At 40.5% G+C, this 12830-nt stretch overlaps 1 protein-coding gene across 1 annotated transcript in view; it reads right to left on the reverse strand.

The window, feature by feature from the left end:
• LOC103470631 (transmembrane protein 132C) overlaps nucleotides 1-12830 on the reverse strand; it is a 163416-nt gene that overhangs the window by 35391 nt on the left and 115195 nt on the right. The window contains exon 4 of the mRNA XM_081610519.1: nucleotides 9143-9329. Within this exon, the coding sequence (XP_081466645.1) occupies nucleotides 9143-9329 (187 nt within the window). The remainder of the gene's footprint in view (nucleotides 1-9142; nucleotides 9330-12830) is intronic.

Raw genomic sequence — 12830 nt, forward strand, 5'->3', positions numbered from 1 at the left:
AGCCAATTGATGGAGAGTTCGTCACCTACAGCCAACCATGCCTGTAGGGGGACGACCCCGTGACCCCTCTCCCGGTTCTTAACCTCTCTAAAATCCAGATCCATGCTGCCAGCTTGCTTGGCTTTACTTAGTCTAGCCGCCGTTTTCTGGACGCAGAACAGGCAGTACACATGGCCATCCGGATGGCAGCCCACTTGTGTCAGGAAAACATGCCCATTCCCCTTACGGCCTACAAGCAATGGACTGAAGCCAACATAACTAGAAGAGTGTCAGAATATTGAAATATGCCAACGTCATTTAGATGTTATCTTAAAAACCCTCCATGCATTTTGTGTCTTTGCATTACTGCGCAAATCATTTTGGAGGACTGGAGAGGTAGGAAGGTTCGCAGCATTCAGTCAGAGAAACTAAAACATAAGTGGTTCCACTGGGTACATTCTCAGCCACTTTGTGTAGGCATAAAACAAACTTTTACATAACTGTGGCGCTTTGCGTGTGAATAAAGCTATCCTTTTCAGGTCATCTTCAGGGGAATGCAAAGACACCATAAACAAGCAAGTCGACCTCACTTGTAAAGACGCTTTCAGGAGCACCGCGGAGAGGTTGCCTGTTTTAATGGTGACAGAGGCTGTTTGAGTGTCACTGTAATGAGAGAGCTTTGAAAGGTAACAAAACCGTCCCACTCACTTATGCTATTTCAATTAGAGGAGGATTTCAGAGCACGCAGTCTTTCTGAGTGACACAGGATTTGCCATTAAACCTCAGAATATCTGCCTTTCATGAAAGCACCTCCCCATGTGCAGCGGCGATGCAAGACGGCCCACGCATTTCTCCACTTCTCCCGTGTGCCGTCATCGGAAATTAACACGTGGGTCTTGACGATTTTTTTCCAGCATCCTGTCATCAGAAAGGTGCTTTTCTGACACTTGGACGTGAGGTGATAGTTGAAGTGAGGATGTATTATAAGGGTATAAGAATTTATGCGTTGGAATGAAACTCACATTATAAAAGAGAAAGAAAAAAAAAACAATTGCACAGAGGTTTTCACACACAAACATATATGAATGATTAGAATAACTATAATATTATACCTAAGATGTAGTTATAATTTTGAGTATGATGCGTACAGTTAATCAAAAATAACACATAAATATATGCAGAAATAAGTAGTCGCCTTTCAGTACTTGATGTTATACCTTTATGCCGTTAATTAGTCAGACTGCCAAGCAGCTGATTACAGCTTCTACCTGAGCAGACAAGCTGCCCATCTGTTGCCAATTGCAGTTGTGTTTCATGGAAAGGCATTTTATTAACATTTTAACCAGCGTTCTGAGAAGTTGAGAGAGGAGGCAATGGGTGACCCATAACCTTCACCTGTGAAATATGTGGCAACAACAGAAGTTGTAGAGCGTTAAAAATCAAAACAACCCTTGTTACATAAAAACAACAACAAAAAAAACTATCATAGCAGTTTTTGTAAATGTCTAAGAGCCTTACTTTGACGAGAAATGCTTAACATGTTCCGTCATCAGCAAGTGTTTCACACAGGAAGAATATGGGTGGCGCACAGCCTCCAACCTCCATTTCCCACAAAAATAATTGGCTATTAAAAAGATAACAACCCACTGCAAACGTAGAAATGGTTTACTGTTTCAAAAATAGCCTTTACTAAACTACAGTGAGTTTTTTTTTTGTTTGTTTCTTAGATTGGAGTCATTGTAAGACACAGAAGTAACAGAAATCTGCTTAAGTTTTGGCTCCTCTTGGGCTAGCAGTAAACTTCAATCTCAATCTGGATTTACAATAGATTGAGACACCAGGAAAGCTACATGACAGGTAAAATATGAACACGGACATGGGTAATGTTACTCAGTAACGTGTTACTCCAATATGCCACTATTTCTTCAGTAAAGAGTAATCTAACACACTACTATGGCCAATCAGTAATCACATTTTAACTAATAAAGTAACTTGTAATATTACGTTGTTACTTTCGAAATCAAGTAATCGGTAAAAGGTAAAGTAAAAGAATTTACTTTTTAAAGGATTAATGAGTAGTCAGAGTGGGATCACTTCTGCAAGGCAACTGGGTATGAACTGTCAATAACCTTTTTAACAGAGCCTCGCTTCAAAACTAGCGATCCCTTTAAGACACACTGCCTCAAAGAGAGCCATCATGTTCTGGATTAGAGAGGCATTTGTCACAATCTGTTGTCCTAATTAGCATTACATGGAGGGTGACACATGCACATACGGCGGCAGCCTCAATGAGTGCTACCACTTCATCATCAGCCTCCGTAGTATAATGCTAATGGTTTCACACTTATGGCCCATCCGTCAGCTCCTCATTGTAAACTGTGTGACTCATTCAGTGTGAAGAATAAAATATGCTAGATTTGATCCCATTTCATTTAAGTGGCAGGAGGGAGTGAGGTGGGAGGGGCTGGAGGTGTTTAGCAGCAATGGCCAAATTCAAAGTGTTTCAGCCTGCAACATCGGGATAAATAGTTAAAAAAAAAAAAAAAAACGGGCCCGGGACGCATTTCTACAGTATTATCTGGCATCTGTAAGCGCTCACGTCCGATGATAAATGGTCCTCCTCATTTTACTTGCCCGGCAGAGAAGATGTGCATGGCGACAGAGGGCAAAAGAATGGAAAAGAGCAAAGTAAAACATTCATTGGACAATGCTGATTGATGGCTTTATCATGTTTGAGGCGAAGTGGCCTGAGAAGGCCAGGGTGATGATGTATTGTTTAACAATACATCGGAGCAGTTCGTGAATACAAAACCGCTGCCTTCATCTCCCCTCATCTCCATGCCTACGAATGTGGGCGTGCGAGCGAGCGCAGTTTGGTGTCTCGGCTGGAACAGGAAGACTGATGAGTCAAGATATGATGTATGCCCCTGTCCTCCTGCTCCCTCTCCATCAGCAGGCGTCCACAGCATGGGTAATGACGACGAGGGCAGCCTGGACAGCAGCGTATTACTTTACAATGCTAAAAGATAATGAACTAGCTTCCTGCTGCGGTGGGAAAATCTTCTCAGGCATCCAATTACTGCCTTTAAAATCCATCTCCAGATGACCCAAAAAAAAAGAAAACCCACACACACACACACGCTCTCTCTCTCGACTGCTGCTATTTCGAAGCTCAAGTGAAAAAAATTGGGATTGCCAACAAAGCGAGGGAGGGAGAGGTTGATAAGGGAGGCAATTAATCAAAATTTTTTAATATACTAATGGATGTTCGTCCGGGTCGAAACAGGGGGAGGGGGGAAAATAAAATAAATAGTGAAAGGAATCACGGAGGAGAAAAACAGAAGGAACAAATCTACAAAGGCAGTTTAGGAAGAAACATAAGAGGCGCCGCAGTTTGACAGAGGCATTTTCTCACTCTGAACTCGCTGAAACTCTTGACTACTCCTTTCATTTGGTGCTTTGAAATAATTGCTGCATTTGCAAAAGTTCTGCTTCACAGTTTGAAATTGGTGACAAAGTGGCGAGCGGTTGCTCTGAGCCCTCCCAGTGCATGTGGGTATGTGACAACACACAGGAGGAACCTTCTTCAAAGAGAGCTAAAAAAAAAGAAAAAAAAGAAACTTCTTTCCCAGAAGGACGCTGCTGCTTTCCCACAAGTGTTACCCGTGGCGGAGCCTATCACTTTGCTGCTGTAGTGCAATAAAAAGCCTTTTTTTAAAATAATAAACTATTCCGGCAAGGCCGCAACATTTTACAGCGCTCCGTAAAGGGGGACTGGGTTTGGGTCGGAGAAACTGCTGAAGTAATCGACCATAAATGTGATCAAACCCAAAATAAACTTCCCATTACCAACAATCATTAGCTTCATTATGCTGTAACCTTTAGAGATGTAGTCAGGTGCAGGCCTTCGTTCAATTTCTGAAATGGTTTTGGGTCAAAACCCGATTACAGCAGCCTTTACGTTGCGATAAGACTTAGTAGAAGCTCATTAGACTAATTAGAGCTAATTACAGATGAGCAGACTTTCTAAAGACGGAGTTGTGTCAACAGATGCCCTCAGCATTCTCTGTGAAGTATGTCCTCTTAACTTGATTAAAAGAAAGATTTCGGGATTACCCCTTCGCTCCACTGACAGTGAATCTTGTTTTCTGCTTTGCCTCCCTTTCCTCATCTGTTTTCATATTTTCCATCGCTTTTACTTTCTGTCAGCATAATTGATCACGAAACTCTTCCACAGTTATCAAAAAATAGTAAAAATGCCAATTGGATGTTGCCAATCGTCAGTGGAAAACAGTTCATCTTAAGTAGAGGAGGATCTGTGATGCTTATTAGAGTAAACGGCATTATGGGAGCTTTGAAATATCAGGAAATTTTATGTATTCGGTGGGCCCTAAACTGAAATTGTTGAGTATCAAAATGGTATATCAAAAACAATGTTCTTTAATGGATATCTATGACTGTAGGATATTCTGTAGGAAACCTGTGAGGTGAGCTGAAAATAAGACGGCATAGGAAAGTACTCTAGACTCTAGATGTCCTAGAGAGACTGATAAAAAAAACGAAAATGAAAAAGAAATGGTCAGAGACCACATATAAATAATTTAACAGTGGAGGGGAATCAGTATTTGTCACACCGGCATTTCTTTTTCGATACAACTATTTCTTAATGTGAGATTTTTCTCAATGTACTCAACTAAAAAGATGGACTCTTTTACGATTTTCCAAATGTAAATACCACAAGAAAATATACATTTATTTAAAGAGTTTTTACACTTTCACACATGTTTTTTTACTAGGAATAATGTAGACCATAAGTGTGAAAACACAGTATAATGTGTTGCATTTTTGACACCGCGGATCCCAAACGTCATTTGATATTATAAACTCAAAGCCCAGTTTGCAGCTTTAGGTGAGTTTCAAACATGCTAAGCTTCCTGTTTTATCTCCTTCTGTCTCCACCTCCGAGATGAAACGGGCTGCAGGAATCCGACGGCCTCGTGGCGTTTTCACCGGCTCGACCGGCAAAGCGAAAATTTCGCCCAAAGGGATAAATCAACGTCGTTCACATGCTGAACAAACTGAGACTCAGAAAACTTCAATCAGTTGGATTTTACCTTTAAAGCATCACGCTCTCGGATATGCTGCTGCTGTGCAACATTAGCTTACTTACTGACATACAGATAGCTTTCCCAAGCTGAAACCTTCAAATATTGAAAACTTTAATCTGAAAACGTTTCCTCCTTAAATCACCAGAGCAAACTGGGCTATGCAGCCAACTTCCTACTGATGTTCTTGTAAAGAAAACGCAAACCAAAGCTCACTTAACATGCCTCAGCATTTGTGTTAAGAGATTAACACTGTGGCAGGTCTCCCACTTCTTATTTCAACAATCCTCATTAAAAGGCATGCAAGTATAAAAATATTCTATATACAAGAGCGAGACTTCTTTATCTTCAGCACTCCCATTGCAGACTTCAGGTCTGTGTGCAGGAAAACCTGTTGTATCAGAATTGGAACATGTTTTCTCTGGAGGAGGTGATGGTGTGGGCTGATTTATCTGTGTGTGTGCGCGTGTGCATGCGTGTGTGTGTAAACGGAGCGGGAAATGTCGGCTCTGCTTTTACATTACCTTATTTCCTCTTTTCTATCTGCGAGGAGTGTTGCAGGGAGGAGGGAGAGGACCTTATCTTTGCGGCTTTTCATGCCACAGTGATCCCGAGTAATCTAATTCAGCCTTCCCTTTTCTCGCTTGTGTGCTTCTCACACATTGGGGCATGCAGATTGTAAAAACTTTAAGCATGTGACAGTGTGTGCGTGTGTGTGTGTGTGTGTGTGCGTGGGTGCGTGGGTGAGAGGGAAAGTGGGTAAAGAAAAAGGAGGACCGAGGGAGATGGACAGAGTTAATGAGTCCTGAATGTGTCTTCATGTATGAGTATTATTGTGTGTGCGTGTTACGTGCTGAACCAGGAGATGCTGTGCACCTCTGGAAGCTGTTTGTGAAAGAAAAGGGAAGAGTAAAAACACACACAGGAGGAAACGTGAAGCCACTGCATGTCACCGAATCTAACGTTGGAAAACATGCAAGTGGATCTCAATAGAATGAAAATATGAGAGAACAGGGAAACAAAAATATAAACGTTAAGTTCCCAACGCATTTATTTTGGTCATTTTCATGAAAATTTACAATATTACAGTCGCCACCAAAGAAAAACATTCCAGTGGTATGCAATGGCTTTTTAATGACTTGCACAATTATGGGGAAGGGTGCTGAATTGACAGCTGTCCTGTAAACACTAACAACCTTCACAAAAGGTCAAAGCTAAAAAAAAAAAATCCCAGCATATCAATGGGAAGTTGAGTGGAAGGCAAGTTCATTTGTACAGCATGATTCACACACAGCACAATCCACACTGCTTTAAAATGATAGAAACATTTAAGCTTTGCTTGAAAATATTTCTCGAATTGTCAAATGCTGCACTGCTTTACAGGAGGTGTGCTCCAGTAAAACAGTCTAAGAGGTTGATCTTTCCTCAAGAGGTATCTTTATGTTTTTGTAAGAGGAGCAGAAGCTAAGCTTAAAGATAAAGTTGGCCACATGTTGTTTGTTGTTTTTGGTGACAGGCGTCTGTTCTGGCTTTGCCCTCAAATCTCTCTTGCATCAACTCGCCTTACGGATTTCAAACAATCCTCCAACTTTCCGAGTTTTGTCTTGGCTTTTGAGTTTGCCAACAAGGCAAGCGTTGTTTCATTCCCACAGAATCTGCACACAGAGTTTTCCTGGAACGGTAAGTTGTTTCTCTGCCATTAGCACATTTTGCAGCGCACTCACAAGGATTATTGACATTGCTAGGACCTTCCTCTTGGCTCTGATTGGTCGTTTTTGACAGATAGTGGTGAATTTCTTCAGGTGATATAATAGCACTTGGACGAGGTGGAGGAGCCCAGACTTTTCACAGATTATCTGTCTCAATTTGCACTACCATGACTTATTGATAACTTTAATACAAATGTAAAAAAAACAAACAAACAAACAAAACAAAAAACACTTCAGCAGTTTCACTGATTGGTCAATTGGATCCAGACCCTGTTTAGTGTGTAATTGAATTGAATCACTAACTAATAAACTTTATGAACATATTGTAATTGCCTGAGATGTTCTTGTAAAAATAATTTACAAACACCTGCAGAGCAGAGTATCAGATTATGCTCTGCAGTCAAAATCTTTTTCATTAAAGGAAATAGTACAGCTCCCTTCCTCAGCTGCTGTACTGGCTTATAAGTTTGCACACCGAACACAACAAATCCAATGGAGGAAAAGGAAGAAAGTGCACACGCACACACATACGTGTGTACACCCCCCCCTCCCCTCCCCACACACACACACACACACACAATCATCTTTATCTCCTGTTTGCCATCTAAGTCATCCTGTCTCTAACTGATTTAGCCAAGTTCAGGAAATAATGTTAATGTTGGTTTCATTGAGATAGATTGTTGCTGCTATGATTAAAAAAAAAGTCATATGATTTATGGTGCGCAATAAAAATGGCTCACTGTGTAAAATGAGCAGAATCATCAGCGTGAGAAAGAATGACTGAGAATGTTCTGTCTTAAAAATATAAATATATATATTTTGCTCATTTGGACTCTACACAACTGTAAATTAACAACACAAATACAAAAATCCGTGCAAAAATATCAGATTTTTGTTTTTCCGTTTTACTGTTGTCGAATAAAGCCTTTTGAAAAGAATCGCACACAATCGTCTTTGCCGTTTTTTTTGTTGTTGTCATTTTTAAAAGTGTGGGAGCGACTGTGTTCCTGGAGCACCCAAAACAGGGTGTTACGTCAGTGACATGAAAAGAAAGTCGGATAATACAGGAGCGTTAGAGACGCCGCTGCAATTATCCGGAGAATGGATCAGTGGGTGAGGATGCCTCGTGTTCCTCTAAATCCAGGAACAGCCGCCCACAGGCATCAATCATCCGCATAGCTACGGGCTATACTTGGAGAATGGGAATAACACAACAGTTGGGTCTCTAGCCAACACATCAGAGGTCGCAAAATAACAATAATTAACTTTTTTTTTTTTACTTTTAATTTTTAGCAAACAGCACTGTTGTAACCCAGTGCCTTTATTTTATTCTTTTCGTCAACGCAGCTAATGTTTCTCGCAGAGCTCACCTGTACGCTGCCTTTCCGCATCAGAGGCAGCGCTCTCTGGGACACGCAACGAAGCTGCAGAAACGCATGAAGGGTGACCCGTGTGAACTTTTGCAAGAGTGAATCTTACGCGCCAGACTCCCTGGGCCTCGCCGAGAAAGATACACAGCTCTAGGCTTCCCCCTCAGGTCAAAACCAGATCCAATCTGAGGCCTGTGGTAAACTACATCGCTCTCGTTTCTCCCCGCCCCTGATCCTAAATGCACGCTACAGGGCACCGGCCTGCAGGATATCACCGCCTCTACCTTCCTAATGAAAGCAGCAGAGGTCCGAGAGGTGAAGACTGGATGTATGTGTGTGAAAGCTGTATGTATTTTACTGTGGTTTATAAGACATATCAGCATAAAGTGGTAAAGCGGAAGCAAAAACTTGGTTTTCAAAGTGACTTTCCCCTTACACTGCGATACCTGAAGTAGAATCCAGTTTGGTCAGTTGATCAACTAAATGGAAAATAAGCTCCATCCGTGTCGTGGCATGAGACAGATGTTCTCTGAAAGCACCAGAAGTTTTAAATTTTATAACCTAATTACACTTCAGTCATTTCCTTAATCCCATTCCTGAGCTTTCAGGTGTGTTTCTCGGTGTTTGTGATGTTATTTGTTGTTAAAGTATGTGAACAAAACTACAACAAAGTGTGTGCTAATAGTATTACTGTTACATTAAGCATATATAAATTCATTGCATAATTTCAATTTTATTTGTATTTGTTTTGAAACAAGACCGTGTCCTGAATATGTCATTCTGTCAAATTTATCCCCCATCGGTAGTTAGTTTAGTTTTTTGTTGTTGTTTTTTTTCCCTGCTATGAAAACCCATGAGCACAGGATCCGGGCATAAATTTGTGCTTGAAACTACTTAAATACTCGATTTTACATGCAGAGCAAGAAGAGAGGAGCCGTGTATTTTGATGCTCCACTGAGCTGGATGAGACATCACTCACCATGGCCAGAGGCACAATGCCTGCCAGTTCCTCCTGCGCCAGGCGAATCTCTGTCTCGACCTCTTTTGTGATGGCGCGACTGGCCGGGTACTCCACTTGCCAGGCCATCCAGCGGCTGCCTGTCGGCTGTGGGAAGCTTTCCATTTTTAGATCCACCTGGAGAACCCTCTGAGCTCCCAACTCAGATCTATAATTGCAAATAAGCAAACAAACAACAACAAAAAAAAAAGACATCAGTCAAGGTTGAAACATGGCTGGGTGAGAAATAACTCTGTGCCTAAAGTGTTCATAACCATTGAACTTTAACACACGTTCTCACATATTATGCAGATAATTCACAGTTTTGTGGTGGGGATTTTATGCAACAACACAGGGCTGCACATGATTGTAAAGTGGATGGAAAAGTGTGTGTGGTTTTCAACACCTTTTACGAGTAACAACCTAAAAAAATGTGATATTAATGCTTTCTTGAACCACATGTTGATACGACTGCATCAAATGTTTTAGGGTATGTCTTTAAACTTTGAACATCTCCAAACAGAACTTTGTCACAAATTCTCTAAGGGATTAATAAGAACCAGCAACTCTTCTTGGCAAAGATTCTCCATTGGATTTAGGTCTGGACTTTGACTAGGCTATTAAAACACATGCATATTATTTGATCTAAATCATTTTATTACACTTTAGTGTTGAATCTCCAAAACCAGTCTGAGTGTTGTTTGGTCTCCACCAGTTTTTTTTTCAGTGAGGTCCTGCTGACAAAAAGTATGATGCTGCCACCACCTTGTGTCAAATTCGAATTGTCAAAGCGTTTTTAATTTATGCCAAAAAAGCTCAATTTGGCTTTAGATCTCTACAGATCCTCTAGAGTAACTGTGGGCCTCTTGCCCAGTTTTTCTCTTTCCATTGTCTGATAATGTGTGACCTCTGAAAGCAGCTTATTTGGGGGCATAATGCATGCTACACTTTTCAGTGCACTACTTTATACTGGTCTATGTATAACAATAAAATCATACATTTAAGTTTGTGGTTGTAATGTAAGCAAATGTAAAAAAAGAAAAAAAAGGTAAATGGATATGAATGCTTTCTAAATCTAAGGTTTCCGTGTGATTGTGAACTCATTGGTCGTTGTGTGACCTTAGGATTACAAGTCCTAAAAAGTCTGAAGTTCGTATCAACAGGAAGTCATCTAAAACCATTCCATTTGTTTCACCTCAGTTTATAAGATCTGTTAAAAGAAGCTGCAGTTTAATGCCCGAGGTTTTTTCTCACTGGGACAGTTTAAAGAAACGCTCCGCTGCACATCAACCCCCGCTAAGGTGTTGATGGTGAGGTTTGTCACCGGCGCCCTTGTTTGCTCTGGAGGACCGTAAATACGCAGCGCGCTTTGCCATGATCCGCAGCAGCTCTGAATTAAGTCAGACAAATGGAGAGCGTTGCTAATAAAAAAATTTCCCATGGCACCGTAAGTCTCTGGTTCTCACAGTTTAAATATACAGCCGGAGGCAGGAAAAGGTCAGCATTGCACAGGAGCCGGAGGAGACGCGAAATGGCAAGAGATCTGTTAGCCGCATCCCGCGTGTCAAATGGCAGGAACTCCTCGCCAATAAATTTCACACGCGCTCTCTGTGGTACCCTGGTGCAAAACGCCGTCATGTAATCTGGTGAGAAGAGACAGACGGGGAGAGATGCATAAATCCACGCGGCAATTTGTGTGGAGAAGAGGTTCTTTGTGCATATGTGGAGCAGGAAATACTGTAAATCTCCAGGCATTACGTCTGATACCTTTAAAGGCAAATTCGATTACGGCAAGAACAAAAAAGCTGCAACCTCTTGGAACGACAACTCACGCAAACATATAACGTCATAAATTATAAATCGGGTCCTTAAAGCAGTAAAGCGATAAATAATAGAAATACTCTATCTGCTGCTCTTATATTCACATAGGACACTCTCCTGACGTTCACTTTTGCACCGAGAGAATAAAGGAGTTGTTGCGTAGTGGAGCACAACAACCCAATTTTCACATCCAGCAGAGGTGTATATAAATAATTAAGGTGACAACCAAATAACTTGTGTCACATTTCATAACGTTGCACCAATCAACGTGGCGAGCCGTTGAGGGCGCAGCACGACAGCACCTCCTTACATAACCGTCCCACAATGCTGTGTATGGGAGACAGATGCTAATCTCTGTTTGTAGACCAGAGGAGCCACAAGGTTCATCTGGAAAAAAAACAAAACAACAACAACAACAAAAAGTAAAACCAACAAACAAAAACAATGTTAACAGATAATGCGCTAAAGACCCAGAAATAAACCACTGAATATGTGGCAGACATCAAGTGTCACACAAATCCACTGTCAGTCATTAGCACAAATGGCCTACTTTCCCCAGAACAGGCAGGTTGCCTTGGCAAAAAGAGAGGAAAAATAAAAATCACAACACTTGAGAAGAATGAGGATGGCGGCAGAGTAACCTGGTTTGCCTAAAATGTACATAGACAGCAAAGAGTTAATTTCCCTTTTGCAATTTGTTTACACATCTTAGAACACATGTAGGCTTATTGAAACTTAAGTTTACATATTTAAACATTATATGAAACTAGAAATCGGAAAATCAAAGAAAACTGTGAAATGAATGTCAAAGGAAACTTTAACACATTACTGTATTTATTAGTGAGAAATATTTTATTACTGCTGAGGAAGGATTGGATGACTAAGGAATAGAAGTGCAGCTTCACCCGAAAGCATTAATGCAGAAACATGGTCCGAGTAACAGAGTCACAGCAATTAAAGTTTACAAGTGACCTTATAACAGAACAAAACCAACATATGCAAGTCATCATCCGGACAAGTCAACGTCAGTCTACAGAGAACTGCTCTGAGCGTGCAAAGGTAAACCAAGGCACCACATCTGAAGAATGTAGGAGTCAAAACAGGAATCAAGTCAAGTAAGTCTGCATATGAAAGTATTTTGGCTTCATACGGTGAGGAGGTTCAATGTTACAGAAGGACACGGGATTAATTAATATAAAGAAAGTCGAGAGCATTTCAAAACATACAGTGAGTTACAGGATGAAAACCTTGGCAGAGCCTCGTTGTCTGGTCAACATCGCCGTAAATATTGTGAACAAATTTAAAAACAGGGTGTCCTTGTGTGAGGAAATCCAAGATATTAACCTTTTTTTAAATGATAATTTCATGCAAATTCATTCTTTGTTCTCAAACTGTGAAATTGGTAAAAGGAAACATTTTTGAAAGAGTGGGTAAACAGTAATTATCTATCTATCTATCTATCTATCTATCTATCTATCTATCTATCTATCTATCTATCTATCTATCTATCTATCTATCTATCTATCTATCTATCTATCTATCTATCTATCTATCTATCTATCTATCTATCTATCTATCTATCTATCTATCTATCTATCTATAAAAAAAATGTATGTAAAAGCAGATTTTAATCTCTTTCAGTTTGTCTTCAAAATATTTTCTTATTTTCTTCATGATATGTTTGAGGGCAGCAGAGCGATGTCACACTAAATGTCAGAGGGTTTCGGATTTTTTTTCTTAAACAGCTTTCTGTGTTTACTCTGAATATTTGTGTCTGACATTAAAATGCGTTTGATGATGTGAAACATTTAGGTGTGACAGAAAGAGCAAAAGCAGAATAAATCTTTCA

The sequence above is a fragment of the Poecilia reticulata genome, chromosome 9, assembly GCF_904066995.2.
Source record: "Poecilia reticulata chromosome 9, P_reticulata-male-v2, whole genome shotgun sequence".
NCBI lineage: Eukaryota > Metazoa > Chordata > Actinopteri > Cyprinodontiformes > Poeciliidae > Poecilia > Poecilia reticulata.